The sequence below is a fragment of the Erinaceus europaeus genome, chromosome 7 (assembly GCF_950295315.1).
Source record: "Erinaceus europaeus chromosome 7, mEriEur2.1, whole genome shotgun sequence".
Taxonomy (NCBI): Eukaryota; Metazoa; Chordata; class Mammalia; order Eulipotyphla; family Erinaceidae; genus Erinaceus; species Erinaceus europaeus.
In genome coordinates, this window is record NC_080168.1 from 43,729,965 (window position 1) to 43,755,381 (window position 25,417).

Here is a 25,417-nt window from a genome sequence, read left to right on the forward strand (position 1 = left end):
GTCTCCTATTTACTGGTATGAATTCAAGATTCTCATTATCTATAAAATATGACTTGATATTATCCTCAAATCTGTTAAAGTACTTTTTTTAACTTATTTATTCACTTTTGTTGCCCTTGTTGTTTTGTTGTTGCAGTTATTATTGTTGTTGTTGATACTGTCACTGTTGGATACAGGCAAGAGAGAGAAATGGAGAGAGGAGGGGAAGACAGAGGGGGAGAGAAAGACAGACATCTGCAGACCTGCTTCACCGCTTGTGAATCGACTCCCCTGCAGGTGGGCTGTTAAAGTACTTTTAAAGAATGGAAGTTGGGCATACTGCAGTTTGATTCTGAAGCTATCAGAGGAGGAAGAATATATTGCTATAGGAGGTAAACCTTTGGTTCCTTTCTAGTTGTTTCACACATTAAAGTTTAATCTGCCACAACTACAAGAAGATTCTAGAGGGCAGGAGCAGTCTTCCCTTTCTCTTTTACAGTGACGAGCTCAATACTTGGTAGACTATATGAACTGTGTGTTAGCAATTCTCAACCTCAGCTTCACATCCTGAGAATTCTAGTCATTCCACACCGGAAAAAAAAAAAAATCCTTTAAAAAATATTTTTCTTTCTTTCTTTTTTCTTTTTCCTCCAGGGTTATTGCTGGGCTTGGCGCCTGCACCAAAATCCACCGTTCCTGGAGGCCATTTTTCCCCCCTTTGTTGCCCTTGTTGTTGTAGCCTCGTTGTGGTTATCATTATTACCATTGTTGATGTTGTTCGCTGTTGGATAGGACAGAGAGAAATGGAGAGAGGAGGGGAAGACAGAGAAGGGGAGAGAAAGATAGGCACATGCAGAGCTGCTTCACCGCCTGTGAAGCGACTCCCCTGCAGGTGGGGAGCTGGGGGCTCGAACCGAGATCCTTACGCTGGTCCTTGCACTTTGCGCCACGTGCGCTTAACCCACTGCACCACCACCCAACCCCCGTCTTTCTTCTTCTTCTTTTTTTTTAATTGAGAGGGAAGAGAAGATGGAGAGGGAGAGAGTAAATACTGCTTCAGTACTTGTGAAGCTTTCCTGCAGGTGGGGACTAGGAGATTTGAACCTGAGTCCTTGTGCACTATAACACATGTGCTCTAACAGGGACGCCACCACCTGGTTCCAAAAACAGAAGTAGCTAAACTGTTTATAAGATAATTTTTTTTTCCGGAGCACTGCTCAGCTCTGGTTTATTGTGGTGCTGAGGGATGAACCTGAGACGTTGGAGCCTCAGTCGCAAATCTTTTTTGCAGAACCATTATGCTATCTCCCCAGATCATTTCAACTTTTAAAGGAAACATTTTGTCTCTATCACATGAGAAAAAAAAAACCAAAAAAACAAAGCTTGGGGACAGAGTTTCTATAACCCAATGTTCACAATGGATGTCTTAAAAGAATTTGGTGCTTCCAGAAGTTTATTAAGGTTCTAAATGACCTGATTTTCTGTGCAAAACAGGGCTTAAAAATGGGGAATTAAATGTTCCATCTAAAAGCATTTTTGAATTTTTGTTTACCAAATATATTAACAAACATTCTTAGAATTCAGTAGGCAGGTAGGGTAGCTAAGTCTCCTTTTCCTTTCCTATTCATTTTTTCTTCTTGCCTCCAGGGTTAGCCCTGGGACTCAGTGCCTGCACTAGGAGCCCACTGCTCCTGGTGGCCATTTTTTCCATTTTTATTGGATAGGACACAGAACTTGAGAGAGGAGGGGAAGACAGAATGGGGGAGAGAAAGATAGATACCTATGGTCTGTGCATTAAAAAGTTTGAGACATTCAATAATTTTTTCCCCTCTTATATTAATTAAACAGTGACTTATATGACTACAAATTAATAGGAGTGTACATAAACACCATTCCCACAACCAAAAGGCTATGTCCCATCCCATCCTTCCCCTGCCCCCTCACACCTCCCTCCCCAATGAATCTGAAAATCTACCCTCACCCTGAAAGGACATTTCAAACTTGACATCTTCACTAGGGAAAGAGAGACAGGCTGGGAGTATGGATCGACCTGTCAATGCCCATGTTCAGTGGAGAAGCAATTACAGAAGCCAGACATTCCACCTTCTGTACCCCATAATGTCCCTTTATCCATACTTCCAGAAAGATAAAGAATAGGAAAACTATCAGGGGAGGGGATGGGATATGGAGTTCTGGTGGTGGGAATTGTGTGGAGTTGTACCCCTTTTATCCTATTTGTCAGTGTTTCCTTTTTATTAATAAAATAAAAAATATGAAAAAAAGAAAGATAGATACGTGCAGATCTGCTTCACCACTTGTGAAGTGACCTCCCTGCAGGTGGGGAGTATGGGGCTCAAACCGGCATCCTTGCACTTTGTACTATTGTGTGCTTAACCCAGTGTACCACTGCCCATTTTTCTTTTTCTATTGAGATATTTTAAGCGCAAAAAAAAAAAAATTACTCATATATACCTGTCTTTTTGCCTCTTATAGGATGTCATCCAAACTTTGTTTTTGTCTTCTCACACACAAAGAAAGCACTTTAGAATTTCTAATTCACAGGGGGACTGTGAGAGGCTTTGGTTTAAACAGTGAAATGAACCATGATGTACTGCTGTTCCTTCTTTGCTCAAGAGATATTCAGTCTGCGTGTTTGATTGATAGTTATCTTTACACTTCTCAGCTTTATTATGCTTGGTCAAGGCACACACACACACACACACACACACACACACACACACACACACACGAGAGTGTAGGGAATAAGGCAAACAAATGAGTTTCAAAAAGACAATCCTGGAGGGCATATTAAGATACCTTTCTCTAGATCTCAGAATGAAGGCCAACAAGGTTAACCACAGCCTGGAATTCCATTTTATGTTTTTGATTTGACAAATTACCAGTCTCTGTGCAGCCCATGGAGCCTTCTGAATAAACAGGATGCAAAGGCAAAGGAAACCACTGCTAGAGACAAAGAACCCAACCACCTGTAAGTTTACTGAAGAAAGTCCATCTTGGTGCCATGAAATCTGAGTTGTGGGCTCAAATGTGTCAATTTGATAGATAAGAAAGTATGTTCTAAAGTCAACAACTGAGCCCGTAAGCAGAGTTCTTAGTCCAGCAAGGGTTGACTTAAGGCACTAGAGGTGCAGTTGGTAATACAGGATGGTAAGTTTGGTGTCAACTCATTCTTACTATTGGAGAAAACAAACTCAAAATGTAGCATGACTGGTCACATATCAAATATATATGTTTTCACTCATTATTATTAAACTTGGCATCTTCTAAGTGGTTTGATTACTTTCAAGCACTATAATAAGTTCAATGTCATGATTCCCTTCATTTTGTTGGTTGGGGGCAGGGGTAGAGGAGTGTTTCTACAAAAATAGTGATCTTGGAAAAAGGTGAAACAGCAAGAATCCAAAAGTAACCACTGCATTGTGTCTTGTGGGGGGAATAACAAAGGGGAACTAGCCATTATCTACCCACAAAGAGGCAGGAATCTAGATAAGAGAGAAAATAGTCATGCCTTTGAAAAACTTAACTTTGTGGTACTCAGTCAAAACACAGAGATCAAGGAAGAGAAAACTGACGTGGACTGCAGCATTTTTTATAAGTTCTGGGGCTTGAATGGTTTGAATATAAGCCTAATCCAGATTTTTTAAAAGGGGACCAATCAAGTAAAGAGCATTCAAAGGTCAGTTTTAAGTGGTCATGGAGCTTTTGTCTTTAAGAAGCATTTCTTCATTCTGTCCACCTCTAGATTTATTAAATAGGCAGAGGAAGATGATTTTATAGTAGACATAATGAGAAACAGAGAATAGTAGAAAAACAAAAAGATGGGCCCCAGATCAGATCAAATCGATGGGGTTTACAGTCAACAATATTTATGCACCTTTCCCATACTCTCTTCCCTGACCCAGCTTTCTGGTCCTTTTCCTAGCATGACATCATCTCCCCAGACAATAACTTGGATCCACTGGCATATCAGATTTCAGGCTCAGGGGCAAAAAGGAAAAAAAAAAAACCAAAAAAAAAAAACAAACCCTAGTATAGCCACAAACCCTTTGGAATATAACTAAAATATGCATTCTAGCTATCTACAAAATGGAGGAACCCCCAACTCTTCATCTGCACTATTCCAGCCCTTAGGTCCATGACTGGTCAACAATTTGTTTGGCTTTGTATATTAACTATCTTTTCAACCATCAGGTTCCAAATGCTAGCATGATGCCAACCAGACTTCCCTAGACAGACAACTCCACCAATGTGCCCTGGAGCTCCACTTCCCCAGAGCCCTTCCCCACTAGGGAAAGAGAGAGACAGGCTGGGAGTATGGATCGACCTGTCAACACCCATGTTCGGTGGGGAGGCAATTACAGAAGCCAGACCTTCTACCTTCTGTATCCCACAATGACCTTGGGTCCATTCTCCCAGAGGGTTAAAGAATAGGGAAGCTATCAGGGGAGGAGGTGGGATATAGAGTTCTGGTGGTGGGAACTGTGAGAAGTTGTACCCTTCTTACCTTATGGTTTTGTCAGTGTTTCCTTTTTATAAATAAAAAAATTTAAAAAAGAAAAGAGAAACAAAGAGATTTTGACTTTCACTGATAAAACAGTATGAGTTAAAAAAAAAAAAAAAAACCAACAACTAAACATAGGTATAGGGTGATATAGGTTGTATAGTCTCATAAATTCAGAGAAAACTACTCATATCCTTCAGTGACCTGAATGAAATGACTCATGATAGCATGTTGGCAGAGAACTGTAGCATCAATATCAAGTTAATCCATATGGCTACAAGGTACTGTGATGTAAACAGAAGCAGGTGCTAGAAATGACACATTATCAACAGACCAGAGAGTACTCTCTGAATGTTGCCCGTGGAACTGAGGAAGACATCTTATTTATGATACTTACACACAGGGAGAGCATAAATGACAATAACATATACAGAATAAAAGTAACCAACAGAAAAAAAAAGGTATTTGAAATAACTTATGTCTCTACTGAGTAATAAAAAAAAAAAATACTTCCTACCCAGATAGACTTAGTTGATTTTTCTCTTTTTCTAATTTTTAAAAAGATTTTATTTATTTATTAATAAGAAATATCGGAGGAGAGAGAAAGAATCAGACATCACTCTGGTACATGTGCTGCTAGGGACTGAACTTCCAAAAAGAGAGGGCCAGGTGATAGTGCACCAGGTTAAGCACACATAATGTGAAGTGTAAGGACCCGCACAAGGATCCCGGTTTCAGCCTCTGGCTCCCCATCTGCAGGGGGGTCATTTCACAAGCAGTGAGGCAGGTCTGCAGGTATTTATCTTTCTCTTCCCTCTCTGTCTTTTCCTCTCTCCGTTTCTGTCTTATCCAACAGCAACAATAACAATGGAAAGAATATGGCCACCACCCTTCCCCTCAACTTGGATCAACAATGGTAGAGAGTGTTCCATCCTCCAAAGGGAGGATGGACAACACACTCTATGCTACACCTGAGGAAGATGAGTTGGAATGTTCCTACTCATGACCACAGAATGTGAGCTCAGATCTACAGGGATGCAGAGGTCACATAAGCTCCTAAGCTGAATATGGGCCCCAGACCAAATCAAATAGATTGAGTTTATAGTCAACAATATTTATACACCTTTCCCATATTTGGGAGCTACTCTCTTTCTTGATCCAGCTTTCTGTTCCTTTTCCAGCCATGACATCACTTCCCCAGACAATAACTTGGATCCACCTATATATCAGATTTCAGGCTCAGGGGAGAAAAAAAAAAAACTAGTATAGCCATAGACCCTTTGGAATATAACTAAAATATGCCTACTAGCTATCTACAGAATGGAGATACCCCCCCGCCCCAACTCTTCATCTGCACGATTCCAGCCTTTAAGTTCACGACTGATGAACAATTTGTTTGGCTTTGTATGTTAACTCTCTTTTCAGCCACCAGGTTCCAGATGCTAGCAGGATGCTGACCAGACTTCCCTGGGCAGACACTTTCCCAGAGCCCCACCCTACTAGGGAGAGAGGCAGACTGGGAGTATGGATCGACCTGTCAACGCCCATGTTCAGCAGGGAAGCAATTACAGAAGCCAGACCTTCCAGGGGAGGGGATGGGATACGGAGTTCTGGTGGTGGGAATTGTATGGAATTGTACCCCTCTTATCCTATGGTTTTGTCAATGTTTCCTTTTTATGAATAAATAAATAAAGAAAGAAAATATGGCCACCACCAGCAGTGGCTTAGTAGTGTAGGCACTGAGCCCCAAAAATAACTCTGGAGAGAAAAAATAAATAAATAAAAAACATAAATTCACATACACATAAATAGTAACAATTCAGAAAACTTTCCCTAGAACTAAAGAACATAAATTTTTAAAGGGTCAAACAATGTTCAACAAGACATAGCCAAAGTAAGACAAATTCACATGAAATGTAAGAATAAGGATAAAAGAGACCTTGCAAGGTTCTGGGAAATAAAAGGCATTATGAACTATGAGTTTAGCAGAAATATTGCACCTAATTATTCTTGAAGGCAATGCCTTCAATTTTTTTAAACCACCAGAATCCCCAGTCAAGTATTCACATAAAAGCATTCTGCAACAAGACAACATACAAAGGTTCAAAGCAAACAAAGAACTAAAACCTTATTTCTAAGCACTAATTCTCTATAAGAATCTATCAGAAGATAACATTCCCACAAAACACAAGAATGATGAAAATGAAGACGTGTGAAACAGAAAATTCAAAGAAGCTATGGAGCTGACCATATTAAAAATTTTTGGTTATAAGAGGATGAAATTAAAACAAAAGCATTCTATTAAGTTTTTAAAACGTTAAAATATTTCATGTACCCTTTTTTTTTTTTTTTGGTATTTATTTGACAGAGAAAACCAGAAATTGAGAGGAAAGGGAGTGATAAGGAGTGAGAGAGAGACACACACATCTGCAACACTGCTTCACCACTTGTGAAGCTTCCCCCTGCAGGTGGGGACTGGGGGCTCAAACCCAGGTCCTTGCACATCGTAATGTGCGCTCAACCATGTGTGCCACCACCCGGTCCCTGTACTTTTAGATATAAGTTATACTTTATAACAGTTTATGTGCAAAAGAGATTGGAAGAATCCTTACCTGTAGCACTGCAGCAAATAAGTATACTACTATGAAGATTACAGTTAGAGATGTGTGACCACTTTTCATCAAGTGAATAGTGTAGAGGAAAATTAAATGCCCTGGAATCACTAGCAGCAGCAGAACTTGAGCAGACTTATTATTTACTCCTGCAAGACAAAAAAAAAAAAATGCAAAAGTTCTTTGAATCATACTTTGGTTAATAATAGAACACAGTTACTAAAATTTGGAGGAGGATGTCCTAGTTTCTGTACTGAACAGCATCATATAAAGTCCAGTTACTAAAAATGAATTTCAACTAGGCACAAAGGTTTCTGAAATTCTCACTGCAAAAATTAACTGAATGGAAGGTGGTCTGAAGCACTTGCTGGGAAGAACACTAGGCTAGTATCTATCAGAAAAGCAGAAGGAAGACAAAAGAAATAATATAGGACTGGCAAATTAGCTCACTTGGATACTGTGCTGCTTTGCCCTGTGTGTGACCCAAGCTCAAGCCTGGCCCCCACCACATTGAAGGAAGCTTTGGTGCTGTGGTGCCTTTCTCTGTCTGTCTGTCTGTCTGTCTGTCTGTCTGTCTGTCTGTCTTTCTCTGTCTCTCTTCCTCTCTCCTTTTACCTCTACTTCTCTGTCTCTATCCTAAAAAAAATAAACAACATAAAAGTAGAGGTATTAGTTATTCTTTGGAGGTTTTGTAGAATTCATTTGTAAAACCATCTGTAAAATTCATTTGTAAAAGTCCAGGACTTTTATTCTTGGGAAGGGTTTTGATAACTGTTTCAATTTCATTAGCTGTGATGGGCCTGTTCATGTCATCTAGTTCCTCTTTACGTAGTTTTGGAAGTTCACAGGTATCTAGGAAATCGTCCATTTCTTCCAGGTTCTCTAGCTTGGTGGCATATAGTTGTTCATAGAAGCCTCGAATATATGTTGAATTTCTGTGGAGTCTGTTGTGATATCTCCTCTTTCACTTACGATCTGATCTATTTGGGTCTTCTCCCTTTGTTGTTTTGTGAGTCTGGCTAAAGGTTTGTCAATTTTGTTCACTCTTTCAAAGAACCAACATTTACTTTTCTTGATCTTCTGTATGGTTTTCTTATTTTCAATGTTATTTATTTCTGCCTAACTTTAGTTACTTACTATCGAGTATAAAACATTAATTCCCCAATAAAGAAATTTAAAAAAAAACAACACAAAGTTCTTTATTATAGTACTAACATTTAAAAAAAAATTATTGGATAAGTCAAGAGGAAAAGGAAAGTCAGAGAAACAAGACATTTAACAGTATTACTTCACCAATTGTGAAGCTTCTCCCTTGCAGGTGGGAAGCCAGGCCTTGTTGAATCCAGGTCCTTGCACGTGGAAACATGCATACTTTAGCAGGTTAGTCACAACCCAGCCAATACTATCAAGTTTTAATCTCACTGTCCCTATAGAGTTCTTTCACTAATTGATAAGGCTGAGATATTTCTGATCCTCATTCAAAAGTCTATAATTACATTTATTTTCATCAGGAAAAAAAAAAGGGAAAACATTTTTGAATGTCTGAAAGTTGTGGTCTTGTGTGGATCCAGTTTTTGTGGGGGTAGAGTAAATAGTTAATTTTAGCCACAGAATTTTTTTTTTTTTTCAAGAACAGGAGCTACACCCTGCCCTAATCCAACTTTCTAGCCCTTTTCTCTACTCTGACACTATTCTCTCAGACAATATTCTCATCCAACCTCAGGCTAGCTACCAAACTCAAGCAAAACTACCATAGTTGTGTGCCCCCAAGAAGATGCCTAAAATGGATTTCCTAGCTTCTTCTACCCTAAATTCCCTAATCTCATCTGCTCTGATCCTACTTTTTGGTTCCTGTTCATTAACCATCTTGTTTCAACTTAGGTCATGCCACCTTCCAGACACCAAGTTACAGATGCTACCATGACTCCATCCAGACTTCTCTGGGCAGACGACCTCACCAATGTGTCCTGGACCCTCGCATCCCCAGAACTTTGGTCCACTATGGAAAGACAGAAACAGGCTGGGGGTATGGATCAACCTGTCAATGTCCATGTTCAGTGGAGAAGCAATTATAGAAGCCAGATCTCCTACCTTCTGTTCCCCATAAACAACCTTGATATATACTCCCAGTAGGGAAGAAGTGATAGGGTGAAGATAAGAGGACTCTGCACTCCAGCTCCATCAGCATCCAGAGAGAGAGAAGGAAAAGGAGAAGGACATATGGAGGTAGTTATTTTGTCATGAGTGATTTAGAGGGGAAGAGAGGATTGAATCAGAAAAAGAAGAGGCAACTATGTATAAATGTGGACAGATAGTTGTAGAGAAGATGGTTGGCCCATGTCTTCAACTTTAGGGGAACTATGCTGGATTACAGTGGGGAGAGTGAAGATTCAGAACTCTAGTGGTGGGAATGGTGTGGATTCAACCCCCCCATTGACATGTAATTCTGTAATATAAAAATTAAAAATCAAAAACAATATAGACTAGAGGAAGGGGAGAAACAACAAAAATCACACAGAAATTTCTAAAATACTGCAGAGCCACTATGAAAGGCTTTTTGGTCAGTGAAGTCTAGTAAACAAAATCTATTCTACCTGTGAAATTAACTGAGCTCTCAGAAGTGGAGAAGTTGTGTAACACTTGCAAACAAAATATGTATTCAGGTGGCCAGAGAGCACACCTGATAGAGCACATGCTATAATGCACAAGGACCCAGGTTTGAAACCTTGGTCTGCCTGCCAATGTCCATGCCCAGCAGAGAAACAATTACAGAAGTCAGACTTTCCTCCTTCTGCACCCCAAAATGATACTGGGTCCATGCTCCCAGAGGGTTAGACAATAGGAAATCTTCTAATGGAGGGGTTGGGATATGGAACTGTACCCTCTTACCCTACAGTCTTGTAAATCATTATTAAATCAATTAAAAACAAAACAACAACAAACCCTGGTCCCCACCCACAAACAGAAATCTTCAAAAGCTGTGAATAAGTGCTGCAGGTAGCTCTCTTTTTCTCTCCCAATCTCCCCTTTTCTTGTCAATTTGTCTCTAATAGATAAATAAAATATTAAAAATACAAAACAAGATGAAAAATACACACCCAACATACAAATTCAACAACTATTGTCTCTTTATACTAGCAGAGAGGACAGACAGTTCCTGAAACAAAATGTGCAAAAGTCCACGAGCACATACCTGGACCAAAAAAAGTTCTAAATGGGTAGTAACAACCTTTGGGTTCCTCAGGCAATTCTCCCGGGATGCTATGTAAGTGGAGGTAAGTAGAAATCCTGCTAGCTTGAATGGCCACCAAATTACCACCAATACCTGAAACACAAGGGAAAAAAAAAAATCAGTTTTCATCTACATTATTTTAAGCAATTTGCACATATTCAGTCAAATGCAGGATTCTTTATGTCACACCTTGGGTTAATTAAAGAGTTCTGCAATGTTCCTTCCTTTAACATTGAGGTAGATATTCCACAGGCATAAAACAAATTGTTTTGAATGCCTCATGATTTTTTTTATATATGAGTTGCAGTCTAGTTTGAAAACAAACCTGAGCAAGGAATTTTAACAAAAAAATTCAATTTCACAACTAAGATATAAAACCGTTAGGTTGTCGGGAAAGTCATGGCACATTTTTTTATAGAAAAATATGTTGTGAGTTTCTCAACAACACAATAGTGAACAAGGCATTTCATGTTCATCACTTTAATAAAAAAGAAAACCTGGGTTTCTTTAAATAAGTGAGACTTCTCAATACAAAAAAAATGGGTTAAGTTACCTAAAAAAATAAAACTCAAGGGAGTCATCTTTTATCATTTTATGGCAGGGCGGGGGGCACTAATGACTTTCAGTACAGTGTTTACACATGGGTACAATTTCTCATCTCCTCATGATAGTTGTCTGCAAAATACTCATCCCCTGTCTAGTACTTCATCATCTTTTTAAAAATTATTTATTAGATAGAGACAGAGAGAAGTTGAGAGGGGAGTAGATAAAGAGGGAAAGAGACGCCTACAGCCCAGCTTCACCACTCATGAAGTTCCCCTTCATCCCCCCATCCCGGCAGGTGGAGACTTGGGCTTGAACCCTGGTCACATCAGCATCTTTAAAAATTTTTTTAAAAATATTTATTTTCCCTTTTGCTGCCCTTGTTTTTTTATTGTTGTAGTTGTTGTTATTGATGTTGTTTTTGGATAGGACAGAGAGAAATGGAGAAAGGAGGGGATGACAGAGAGGGGGAGAAAAAGGTAGACACCTGATTCACCGTCTGTGAAGCGACTCCCCTGCAGGTGGGGAGCCGGGGGCTCCAACCGGGATCCTTACGCTAGACCTTGTGCTTGGTGCCACCTGCGCTTAACCTGCTGCGCTAGTGTCAGACTCCCCCAATGACTATCTTTTAACCTAGGTTATCCTCTCACATGCTTATCAAGAGGTAAGATGAATTCCAAGGGATGTTCCCAGGTGAGCTCAGATCCCCTAAACTGCTTTTCTCATCACAGCTAAAAGGAGCAAGTAGGAAGAAAACAAGAGAGAACTGAACCACACAGAACCCCTGGGTTACTGCTTCAAGTTGACCTATTGTGTTACTAGAAAAGTCATGACATGTTTTTTTTCCTAAGTTTTTCTATGCAAAAATTTGTCGACAACCCAAGATAAACTGCCTGGTACATGGTGAAGTTTTGGCACTCACTGCATTCTAGTAATACTAGTTTCCCATTGTGGGGATAGAAATTTAATATATTTTTTTTAATCACAGAGAATAAAATAGGGGAACTGGAAAAGCATGAACATCCCTCCCTTTAAATGAAGAGATTGGTTTCTTGTACTAATACACTCCCCCCAAATCAATTTAAGTGTTACATTTTTTAATGAAATTATAATGGCTTGATCTTAAGCTAAATGTAGCTTCACAATTTCCTTCTCACATCTCATTTAGTAAATAAAAAAATTCATTAAATGCAAGTGTCTCAGATAACTTAAAATGAAGTTCACAAATGCAGAGTTCTGTCCTCTATGGAGCTGATGTTGTCTCTGACCACACAGGCTTGAAAACTGCTTCAGCCACTTACTGTGATGTTACTGTTAATTCAGTTTTCTATTCTATTCTGTCCCTTATATTCTATATACTGTTATACTCAGTTTTCTAATATATAAAATAAGGATAGCTGAACATCTGTCCCAGAAGAGTTCAAATTAAATTAAGTATTCACAAAAGACTTATGTAACAGTTTCTGGACATTACAGAGTATGAACAAATGTGGGCTTTAAAAATTTTTTTTTTAATCTTTATTTGTTGGATAGAGACAGTCAGAAATTGAGAGGGGAGGGGATGATAAAGAGGGAGACAGAGAGACATCTGCAGCACTGCTTCACCACTGGTAAAGCTTTCCCCCTGCAGGTGGGGACCAGGGGCTCAAACCTGGGTCCTTGCGCACTGTAACATGGACTCTCAACCAGGTGTGCCACCACCTGGCCCCAAATGTGGACTTTAAAGGCAATAATAATGACAATTTGTACAAACAATCCAACCCTGACTTGGTGTTGTCTTAATTTGGATTCTTGAGGCTAAATTTGCAGAATTCATTGGATCAAAGCATGTACAGGAAGTGTGTGGCTTTCCAATTCACTTATTTTGCTATGAAAAAACAAGAAAGAAAGATTGGGGCCAGGTGGTAGTGCACTGGGTTAAGCACACATAGTATGAAGTGCAAGGACCCATGCACAAAGATCCCAGTTGGAGTCCCTGTTTCCTCACCTGCAGAGAGGTCACTTCATAAGTGGTGAAGTAGGTCTGCAGGTATCTTTCCCTCCCCCTCTCTGTCTTTTTCTCCTCTCTCAATCTCTCTCTGTTCTAACCAGTAAAAAAGGAAAAAAAAAAAATGGCTCCAGGAGCAGTGGATTTGCATTGCAGGCACTGAGCCCCAGAGATAACCCTGGAGGGGGGGATAAAAAAGTAAAAAAGATTTAATAATTACTTGGTGTCTGTACTTCAAATAATCATTTAAAATGTGTTTTGCTCCCTATATCCATATTCCATTAGAAGTTAGTGATGACTTAGTTTGAAAAGTCTAGACGGTCTAAATGTGAGCTCCTTTCTAAAGTAAGTAATTGGAATAGAACAGTGAGTAACTGCCATATTAATACTCATCTGAGAATAGCACATAAAAGGCCAATGACATATCATTAACTGGAAACAAGTTCTTTGTAATATAACCTAGAAATTGGAAGAAAAAAAGGCTAAGAGTATTTATACTATAGCAATACAAGCATTTTCACAGAGCTCCTGGGTAGACCAGTAAGAAGACCTATATGCCAGCCAGGAGTTTCTTTCCAGAGTTCTGTAAAAGCAGAAGATTTGGTTCAAGCCCCTGGCTCCTCACCTGCAGGGTGAAGCAGATCTGCAGGTGTCTGTCTCTCTTCCCCTCTCTGTCTCCCCTCCTCTCTCAATTTCTCTCTGTCCTATCCAGCAACAACAGCAATGACAACAATAATAATGACAACAAGGGTAACAACAAGGGCAACAAAATGGGAAAGATGGCCTTCAGGAGCTGTGGATTCGTAGTGCAGGCACAGAGCCCCAGCAATAATCCTGGAGATAAGAAGAAGAAAAAAAAAAATCAGAAGAATTAAGTGTTAAGAAGTAGACTTAGAAAGCAACAAGGGCAACAAAAGGGAATAAATAAATAAATACTAAAAAAAAAATCTTAAAAAAAAAAGTAGATTTAGTGCAGAGCAAAAAGGGTACATTCAGATACATACTTTCCATGCCGGATATGTGCCAGAGGAATGCATAAATGGCAGTTTTCACTTCATTTTCATTTGCTCTGGAGATTCTATTGGGGGTAATTTGGTATTTAGCTAGAGAGGGGATGCTTTCTTGCAAATTCAGAAAGTATAGTCTATTAAACCCGAGAAGACATTTCATCTGCAACTTCTTTTGGATTGAATTTGAAACAAATGGCTATTAAAAATGAAATGTAAGCTAGCTTCTCATAGAACTCTGGTAGAACTTTACAGCTTTACTTTTAATCATTTCTTTGTTACTATGTCCAGACTAATTGCTATCTAATAATCAATACAAATAAGCCTTTTATAAATAGTCAACAGATATCCTTCCTCTTTCCTGTATTCTCTGGCCTGCCTCACCCTGTTGTCTAGGAAACACTGATACAACTGATGTTTATAATTGCATCACACTAAAAATAAAACAAATTGAGACTTTAGAAAGAGACTGGCATAATTTTTCTATATCAAGTGAATTAAATTTTATAGTAAACAATGTAATGTGACTGATTAAAGTCTTAAACTCCCATGGCTTCTTCATGATTACTGCTTATATTTTTAAACCAAAGAAGATTATTACTTCGGAATAACGTTCTTTACTGTCAAAAAAAAGCTTTCTTGGTATCATGACATAATACTTGGTTTCTGCTAAAGGCATGTCTGTCAGCATTTCATTTAAATTATTTAACTTCCTCACAGCCTAACTGCATTCTTGAAGTTAGTGAAGAATATTTAAAGACTTCCCTGCAAAAACTAGTGACAACTGTGTTTAAAAAACTTGTCAGGGAGTCCAGCGGTAGCACAGCGGGTTAAGCGCATGTGGTGCAAAGCACAAGGACCAGCATAAGGATCCCGGTTCAAACCCCCACTCAGCACCTGCAGGTGCCTATCTTTCTCTCCCTGTCTTCCCCTCCACTCTCCATTTCTCTCTGTCCTATCCAACAACAATGACATCAATAACAACAATAAAAAAGGCAACAAAAGGGAATAAATATTTTTTTAAAAAGCTTTTCAATGTCTTGAATAACCAGTGAGCATTCTCTTATCCACCAGATGTAATTTTAGGTGTTTTATGCAGGAAAATCTTAGCTGATAACATAAAGTTTGATAGTGTGGAGACATTTCCAACGTGATTCCCTGACAGACTGCTTTAAAATTCAACTTCATGCTTTGGCCAGATTTATTTATTTATTTATTTACTTAAAGACACAGAGACAGAGAAAGAGTAGAGATCACAACATGCAAGCTTCCTTCAATGTGTTGGGGCTGGGCTCAAGTCTGGTTCGTACACATGACATCTTTCTCTCACCCCAGTTTATTGCTGGGGATCAGTGCCTGCACCACACCACTGCTCCCAGAGGCCTTTTTCTTTGGTATAGGGGGAGGGGGGGAAAGACAAGCAAAGGCACCTACAACACTATTCCACTTCTCTTGAATCTTCTCCCTGCAGGTGTGTGTGGGAGGCTTGAACTCTGGTCCTCATTTGTGGGAGTATCCCAGACCTACCCACCCAGATCCTACCCACCCAGAAATATATTTGTTTAGCATTCACATCAAAAAGCATATTTCAAAATCTGTCAAGAATTACTTTGGATGATCAGGTTGGGGAGAGAGCTCAGTATATCAGAGGATAATCACTAAAGGAGCTTTGCTGAAATAGTCTCTCCTGTCTACAGAGCTTAGAGATCACAACAAAGAGAAGGATATGTTGAGAACCCTATTTCTTTAGTTACACAAAGAAATAAATTACTGTGAGAAACAGTAACTAGCCATCACTGCTAAACTTTTATTAATAGATTTTTTTTATGGAGGAAACATTGGCTTATAACATTTTATAAGTTGCAGGTGTGCAGCTTTATACTTTGACATCCGTCTAGCCTACACCATGATCACCACCAGGGGGCTGGTTTCCACCCATCATCAGATAGCTGACACCTCTCCCACACACACACACACATTTGACCCACCCAGAGCCTAATATTCATACCAAGGAGCCATTTCTGCTCAGTTTAATGGTCATCACATAATTTTCTCCTTAAGCCTACTAAATGTTTTCATTCTAATCTAAACTGTCTTGTTTAATGAGATAATTCCCTCGAGATTAGTGGCATTAAGCTTGCAGCAGACCCAAGCATGTGCCTTCACGCACGCATTTATTTACCTAGCACGTACCATCTCTTAACATACTGACCACTATTCAGCGAGTCAGGCACAAATGGAATTATCATGGAAAGCATGATATTAAGCAACAACCTGAAGTTGGAAGGAGAAGGGATAGGAATGGAAGACAGACCTCCTAAAATTTGAATCTGAGGGAAGTCGGGTGGTGGTGCAGTGGGTGGTGCAAAGCACAAGGATGTAAGGATCCCAGTTTGAGGCTCCAGCTCCCCACCTGCAGGGGAGTCGCTTCACAAGCGGTGAAACAGGTCTGCAGGTGTGTATCTTTCTCTCTCCCTCTCTACCTTCTCTTGCTCTCTCCATTTCTCTCTGTCCTGGCCAACAATGATGACAATAACTACAACAATAAAACAACAAGGGAAACAAAAGAGAATAAAAAAAAAATCTGAATCTGAAGAGTAGATACCATCATTTAATACTGTACCTAGTAAAGTGTTGAGGAGGCCAGGCAGTGGCACACTGAGTTGAGCACACACCTTAGCAAGAGCAAGGTCCAGGGTTCAGGCCCCTAGTCCCCCACCTGCTGTACAAGCAATGAAGCAGGTCTGCAGATGTCTATCTCTATCTCCCCTACCCTCTCAATTTCTCTCTCTACTCAATAAACAAACAAACATTTAAAAAAGTCCATATCATCATTTAACATCACACCTAATAAAGAGCTGATATCATCATTTAACCGTGTGTCTAATTCTTACCATTAATAACTGGTGTGTAAACAACAATCCCAACCAAATTTGGATCAGATACAGTTGTGTCCAGAATAAGGCCCCCAATGCTAAAAGAAAGAAAATCATATGGTTAATGAAGAGTAAAGGAACTGTATTAGTTTAAAGCTGTTTATTACATACAAAAACCTATGTTTTAAAAAGTATTTTATACTTACACATTTAAAAATTCGATGCAAATTATAAGTAGACAAAATTTTTGAATGTGAAACATGGTAGACTGGCAAGATAACACACTTGCACCCTCTCTATTTGAAACTAAAAGTTGGCCTGGAGCAGCAAAGTTCTAGTGATGACAGAAAGGAAAAACAGAGAGAGAGAAAGAGAGAAAGAGAGAGAGAGAGAAACATCATAAACTGCAATCAACATTTCAGAGCTCTCTCTTTTTAAATTTTTATTAACTTTATTTATTGGATGGAGAGAAATCGAGAGGGAAGGTGGTGATAGAGGGAGAGCGACAGAGAGACACCTGCAAGCTTGCTTCAACACTTGCAAAGCTTTCCCCCTGCAGGTGGGGACCAGAGACTTGAACCTGGGTCCTTGTGCACTGCAACATGTGTGCTCAACCAGGTGTACCACCACCCAGCCCCTGCTTTGGGTTTCAAAATCCATTATCAATTAGTTTCCTGCAGTCCTGGTCTACATGCTATAAGGTATTGCTAGTCCCAATATTCCATCAGATGCCTAAATCCTGTAAAGAAAATGCAATCTATATTACAGAAAAATGAAATATTTGCTAATGGGAAGACTGTCAGAAATGCCAGAACAAATGACCTTACCATTACCCGAAAGTTAACATTAGAATATTAGAAAATTATGAAAATCAATTGTGGTATAATATACCTAAACTACTAGGAGTTCCCATTTAAAAAGTACACAGTGAAGTTCAAAAACAGACCTGCTTAGAAATGTTTTAATTCTTTATGCCCTGATTAAAAAAATACATAATGGGGAGTCAGGTTGTAGTGCAGCGGGTTAAGCACAGGTGGCACAAACTGCAAGGACTGGTGTTAAGGATCCCGGTTCCAGCCCCCGGCTCCCCACCTGCAGGCGGTGAAGCAGGTCTGCAGGTGTCTATCTTTCTCTCCCTCTCTCTGTCTTCCCCACCTCTCTCCATTTCTCTGTCCTATCCAACGACGACAGCAATGACAACAATAACTACAACAGTAAAAAAAAAAAAAAAAAAAAAAAAACAAGGGCAAGAAAAGGTTATAAATAAATTTTAAAAAATACATAATATGTATACAGCAAAAGAGTTACATTTTCTCTTTTATTGCCACCAGGATTATCACTGGGGCTTGGTGCCTGCCTGATGACTTCACTGCTCCCAATGACCATTCTTTTTTTTTTTTTTCTTCATTGTTCTTTTTGATAATCATGATGATGATGATGATGGAAGTGAGAGAAGAGATTACCTACAGCACTGCTTCACCACTAGTGAAGCTTTCCCACTACTGGTGGACACCTGGGGCTTGAATCCAGGTCTTTGCACATTGTAACAATTGCGCGCTGTGAGCTATATCAGGTGTGCCCAGACCCTCAAAAGTTCCTCTTTAAGATGCACTCTCTGCAAAGCAGACCTGAGGCTCTCTGTATAGGAGGCAGAGCTTGTCAGCAGGTGGAACCTCAAGGAAGAATGGTCAGGTAGGCAGGCAGCTCTTCCACTACAGGACTGCCCAGAGTCTGTACCTACAGGCTTTTCTTTAGGGCTGATTTTTCTCAGAAAGTAATTATCTTTTACTTTTCATTTGCCTGGGGGTATGTGCCTGCCCACCACATTCTAGGAACAAAGGAAAGGAAATGGGATAGGGCTTTACTATTTCCGCATAGGTATTTCACTTAATCCCCCTGCTTTCCACACAGTGTTTACTCTATATCTGCATTTGGGCAGGTGTTTCCGAATCCACAGACTCTCTGATTTAGCCCAAGTTAATTCTTCTGCTAGGGAAGGAGGGGGGAGGTACCTGGGTGGTCAAGCTGAAGAGGGGTTTTGAGTTACTTAACAGCTACTTCATTTCTGTCTTCTGAAGTCCTTAGTGGCTCTAATTCCTACAGTTTTCTATGTTTCTGAGGCTGGGAGTTATATTGCTTATCAGTTTTACCTTTCTGGTTAGTTCAACTAACCATCCCTCTGATTCCTCTCTTATTAATGTTCTTTTTTTTAAAAAAAATATTATTTATTCCCTTTTGTTGCCCTTGTTGTTTTATAGTTGTAGTTATTGATCTCGCTGTTGTTGGATAGGACAGAGAGAAATGGAGAGAGGAGGGGAAGACAGAGGGGGAGAGAAAGATAGACACCTGCAGACCTGCTTCACCGCCTGTGAAGGGACTCCTCTGCAGGTGGAGAGCGGGGGCTAGAACCGGGATCTTTATGCTGGTCCTTGTGCTTTTTGCCATCTGCACTTAACCTGCTGCGCTACCACCTAACTCCCACTTATTAATGTTCTTAAACCTGTCACTTTCTGTCTTCTCTGACCCCCCCCTTGTGTTTGTGTTCTTATAACATTTTAATTTTTTTTACTTTCATTCTGCTAGTGTCAGGAAGAAAATTAAAAAAAAAAGTAGCATCCAATCACATCTGACAGGAAACCCAGACTATTTTCTAGTTTGCTTTTTTTCACCAAATGTACAAGGAACAGCTTTTCAGTCAATAGATGTGTTGCAATGTTATTTTTAATGGGTGACTAATAATCCATTTTGTCATACCATCATGCCTTGCATAATGGTGGAGCTACACCAAATGTGTCACTGGGTGAGCTCATCATTGTGCAATCACACATTATAATTACACAACTAAAGATGGTAGAGCCTACTAAACACCTAGGCTATATGGGAAAGCCTATTGGGAACATCACCATATATAATTTGTCATTGACTGAAACAGCATTAAAAAGTGAAGCAATGAAACAAAAGGATGAATATGGGATGATTGCACGCATACACAGAAATTAAAAAACAAGATCAGAAGGGAAAACACTAAGCAGAACTTGGACTGGAGTTAGTGTTTGCACCAAAGTAAAAGACTGGGGGGGGGAGGTACAGGTTCTGGAACACGATGGCAGAGGAGGACCTAGTGGGGGTTGAATTGCTATATGAAAAACTGGGAGATATTATGCATGTACAAATTATTTGCATTTTACTGTCAACTATAAACCATTAATCCCCCAATAAAGAAATTTTTTAAAAAGTGAAGCGTCTTTATAGTTTATTTCATAAAAACCGCCTCAGGCTAGACCTTTAATTATTCTCTCTTTTCTGTTACTGACATTCAAATGTGATGTATATCCCTGAAACTAAATCTTTTGAATATAAACTTTCAAGTCTTGTCAAAGCCCTAGTCATAGAAGTGTATTTTTAAGGCTTCCTGATACTTATCCTAAGAACTTGCTGCTCAAAATAATGTCCTTGTCAGGTCAAAACACACACATACACACACACACACACACACACACACACACACACATATCATAGGTATAATAAGACCATAGTCTTACTCATAGGTCTGGTGAGGATTTGGTTGGAGAAAAGCTTGGTCACTGAGTAAGATGCTGTACATCTACTGATTTTGTTAGCTCCTATCATTTATATCCCTTACGACAGAGGAAAATAAAGAATTGATGTAGGGGGCCAAGCAGTGGCACACCTGATCAAGTAAGTGCACATGTTACCATGCTCAAGGACCTGGGTTTGAGCCCTGCTCCCCATGCAGGGAAATGCTTCAGGAGCCATGAAGTAGCTCTACAGGTATCTTTCTCTCTTCCTCTCACCATCCCTCCCCTCTCAATTTTTTGCTGTCCTATCCAACTAAAGAAGAAGAAGAAGAGGGAGGAGAACAGGTAGAGGAAGAGGAAGAAGGGGAAAGGGAAGAGGATTGGGAAGAAAGAGCTGGAGAAGGAGAAAGAGAAGAATAAGAATTAAGGTATACAAAGTGATCCTGGGCTGGTGAAATAGCTCGCTTGGATAGTGCATTGCTTTGCCATGTACATGTGCTAGGTGTGAGCCTGACCCCCATCACACTGAATGAACCTTCGGTGCTGTTGTGGTCTCTTTTACCTTCTTTCTGGCTCTCTGACTGTCTGTCTCTATCTCTAAAAAAACTGAAATAGGGTTTAGTAGTTTACAATGTGGTTGTTGACATCAGTATAAAAAAAGATACATTTCTTTTTTTTTAAAGATACATTTCTATCCTAATTACTCTTTTTAAGTTTATCATTAGTTATTAATATGCAACATACATTGATTACACCAGTTTTTCATTACCTATACTTAGATGAAAGCACTAGGAATTAAAATATTTTGTTAAATTATCAAATTATATTATTTGTAATTTTTTTTAAATGAAATTATCTAAGAAACAAAATCAGGGAAGAGATTTGTTTCAACAAATAACATAGGTACAGGCACATAGAACACACAGAAATACGTATAACACATATTCTAATACTAACCTACTGATAACCATGGCTGTTATGACAGGCTCCCAGCCTGAATGAAGAACTGTCCTTGTGGCTGGGTGTTTGGCAGCTATGATAATCCAGATAGGAGTCAGAGCCAAGAAAAAGACGCCAACTAGTGGAGAAATGTAGTAATAGGTCTCTATAATGAAAAAAAAAAAAAAAAAAGAGGCATCAATTTCAAACTCTAATCTAGACATATAGCAGACAGAATCCTAAAAAGTGAAATTCCACCAGAAGATAAGATGTAAAACACATTCACATGTTATTTCTAAAAAAATATCAAGCAAATTTAAAATGTGTGAAAAGGTAAAATATTAAATAGTATAAGCAAAAACTCTTATTAACACCACAAGCATTTATTAAAATAACTATGTGACTTAGGAAAGCAAATATAAGAGTGAAAAGTTAACAGTCATTTGGTAGACATGAATACTTATATTTATTTATAATAAAATACTTAGCAGGTCCTGTGCTAACTGCTTTACAGCCATCATTTCATTTCATTGTCCTCAGAAGTATGAAGTGGACATTATTCTAGCCTATGAAGAAACAGGCTTAGGAGCTTAAGAGTTTAACAAACAGCTCAAAAAGCTGCTAAGTTGCTAATAGCTAAAGAAATAGCCAGAATTAGAGAGAATAGGACTTGATATCAAAGCTACTGCTTTTGGAGCTAAACTGCATAGTTTTGTTTCCTCCTAAGGATCTTCTAGTGCAGGACTTCCATGAAATAGTGGCCAATCACTTGAAGACATACCCCTCCCCCATATCTAGCACAACAAGCTTGATGAACAGAACTGAGGCCCAGGAGACAGTATCTAATATGGCATAAACTGCTGTGCTTAAGGCCCTGGATTCAAAGCTCAGCATCATACGAGAGTGCCGTGGATGTACTGGGGGAGCCACATAAGTGGTGGAGATGTGCTGTGTTGTGTCTCTTCTGTCTGTCTGCTGCTCTCTCAGAAAAGCAGTGACTAAAAAGTTGGGCTAAGCAGGCCACTTAATAATATGGCACATGAGAGAGGCCTTCAGTTTATCCCTTGGAGCCACAGGAAAATAAAAATTTTAAATCAGGTTTAATAAACAGATTTATTTATTGCAACATTACTAAGAACTTTTAATTTTTTTTTTTAACCAAAGCATTGCTGAGCTCTGGTTTATGGTGGTATTGGGGATTGAACTTGGGGCCTTTGGTGCCTTAGGCATGAGTCTTCTTGCAGAACCATTATGCTATCTCCCCAGAACACTTGGAACTTTTAATATGCTTTGCGAGAACAAAGTACACTGTATCAACTGGAGCTTGGTCAGACTGACTAATTTCACATCTGATTTTACAACTTACCTTGGACAAGAAATTTCAGTTTTTATAAACATCAATTTCCTTATGACAGTAATGATAGTACCTGTTTCACACAGTACTGAATCCTTAGAGAGTAGGTGTATAAAAGGTGTTAACTAGAATAGTGCCTGGGCATAGGTAACATTCCTGAACACTTTTGTGGTAATTAATTCTATTATTTGGGAAACACTAAAGTAACAGATTATCAGCTCTTTGTTATACTCTATATCTCTATGGAAGAGTCTTTTACTTGTTCACAATTCTCATTCCTTCCTTTGGTGGAACCTAGGCCTGGAACTTGACTTTCCCACTCCTAGTTACCTTTTTTCATTCAGATGGGGTGGGAGTGTGGGGGAACAGAGGACACCTGGCCCGTAGGCCAAAGGACGTGGTTTGGTCCAGCCAAGGAAACTACAAGAGGGACTTGAAATTTAATAGATTTAGGAGCCTTTTTCATAGCATTAAGTGCTTGTTTGTTTCCCATGAGGTTTATCACTGGGGCTCAATGCCAACACTACAAATCCACCTTTCCCAGTGGCCATCTTTTCAAGTTTCTTTTTCTATTTTATTTGGTAGAACAGAGAAAAATTGAGAGGGGTAGGAGAGATAAAAAGGGAGAGAGATAGTCACCTGTGCCCTGCTTCACCACTAGTGAAGCTTCCCCCCCTACAGGTTGGGACTAGAGGCTTTGACCTAGCACGTTATGATTGGGCCCTCCTCAATCGCTATCGAACAGGCCATGGCCGGTGCGCCGCTATGTTCCATCGCTGGGGAGCCAGAGACGACCCGAACTGCCCCTGCGGCTACAGACAGACTATGACCCACATAGTCAATGACTGCCACTTCTCCAGATTCAAAGGAGGTCTCGAAACTTTACATCAGGCTCAACCTGATGCTGTTGACTGGCTACAGAAGAAGGGCAAACGCTAGAAGAAGAAGAAGGGGCTTGAACCCAGGTCCTTGCAAACTTAGACAACAAGCATTGCAAGACTATGAGACCTGAGAGAACTTTCTTTTCTTTCTCTTTTTTCCTTTCTTTCTTTCTTCTTCTTCTTTTTTTTTATTGCCTCCAGGGTTATCGCTGGGCTTGGTACCTGCACTATGAATCCATTGTTCCTAGCAGCCATATTTTTTCCACTGTTGTTGTTGGATAGAGAGGAAGGAGATACAGAGAGGGAGAGAGAAAGATAGATACCTGCAGATCTGCTTTAACACATGTAAAATGACTCCCCTGCAGGTGGGGAGCCAGGGGCTCAAAACCAGATCCTTGCATGGTACTTGCGCTTCCCATATGTGCACTTAGCCCAGCACTCTACCACCTGGCCCCTAAGCAGAGAATCCTAACAGTGAGGCTTAGACAGAGGGGATTTACAAAGTAAAATCTTTGAGTAGTTTAGTCAAAATATTGGATAAAAAGAGGAAGTTAGGAAACAAAGAGTGTGTGAACCAAAATACCAAATCACGCATGCGTAGGGTAAACCCTGTAAGATTCGGTGCCAAGAACAGCCAGGGAGTTGTAAATGGAAATTTTCCCAGAGTTTACAAAGGACTGGAAGTCATTTCAGAGCTAACCTTCTAAAGAGGAAAGGTCTCTTTGAACACTAAGAACATTAAATAACAACCAGAGAATGGTCCTATCTTGGAAGTAGAGCTAGTCTGTTCCAGAACTGCTCTGATAAAGATTAAAAGCAAGTACTATAAAGGCTCAAGCTAACCTACAAGTAATTGCCTATAGGAAAACAAAAGAGAAAAAACAAACAAACAAACAAACAAAAAACCCAAAACCAGTTCATAGTACAGAAAAACAAAACAATTACACTTGCCAACATTACATCCAAAGTGTCAAACATCCAGCCAAAAGTTCTTAAGAGTCTGGAAAAAAGGGCCAGGTGGTGGTACACCAAGTGGCACCATGTACAAGGATCTGAGTTCAAGACTCTGGGTGTGTTGGGTTCCTTAGGGTATATTCCCAGGAGAGGAATTACAGGATCATAGGGTAGGTCCATTTCTAGCCTTCTGAGAGTTCTCCAGACTGCTCTCCATAGAGGTTGGACCAACATTCTCACCAGCAGTGGAGGGTTCCCTTGACCCCACAACCTCTCCAGCTTTTCTGATGTATGACATTCTCACAGGACTGAAGTGGTATCTCACTGTTGCCTTTCTTTGCATTAGAGTCTTTTACAGACATTGAACCATCTTAATGCGATGACTAGATAAAAAGATAGAAAAAGATGTAAAAAAAAAATTGTGAGGAGATGGTGGAGCCTGGCAGAGCTTTACCTATGAGATGAGTCCCTCCAGGTATGTCTCTCTCTCTACAGAGGGGTTGAGCACAGGGGGGGACACATGAATCTCACAAGATTGGCAGCCATGTAAGTCTTCCTCCCCCACAAAAACGTCCTTATCTTCCCACCTGAGCACGGCATTCCTTAAAAACATTTAAGCCTGCTCCACTCTATATTTCCTATACTGTGTCAATTAGATATAAAGGAAAAGGGGGAGATGCTGGGGAATTATGCAGATGCAGTCACATCTGCCAAGCTGTCCCCTCAGGCTTTGCCACTTCCCGCGATATTCTTGCAGTGCCTTTTTCAACTAACCCTGTCCCAACATGTCACTCCGGGTTGTTGCCCTATAAAGCCCTTCTTTTTCCGCCCCTCGTCTCTCTTGCCTGCTTTTCACATTGGTGATTAGACTCAAGAAAGGGTGGTCCGGGAGGCGGCCATTTTTGCTACCTCCTCGTGGCCTGAACCACTGCACTCTCACCCAACTCTGAGGTGCCAGTGCGAATAAAGATTGTGTTCCCTCTTCGCTCCAG

General features: G+C 39.9%; 1 protein-coding gene across 4 annotated transcripts in view; it reads right to left on the reverse strand.

The window, feature by feature from the left end:
* SLC41A2 (solute carrier family 41 member 2) overlaps positions 1–25,417 on the reverse strand; it is a 158,145-nt gene that overhangs the window by 25,951 nt on the left and 106,777 nt on the right. For all 4 annotated transcript variants that reach the window (XM_060194328.1, XM_060194327.1, XM_060194329.1 and 1 more), the window contains 4 exons: positions 21,255–21,402; positions 16,777–16,856; positions 10,307–10,438; positions 7,114–7,262 (listed from right to left, as the gene is read on the reverse strand). In XM_060194328.1, coding sequence (XP_060050311.1) covers positions 7,114–7,262; positions 10,307–10,438; positions 16,777–16,856; positions 21,255–21,402 — 509 coding nt within the window. The remainder of the gene's footprint in view (positions 1–7,113; positions 7,263–10,306; positions 10,439–16,776; positions 16,857–21,254; positions 21,403–25,417) is intronic.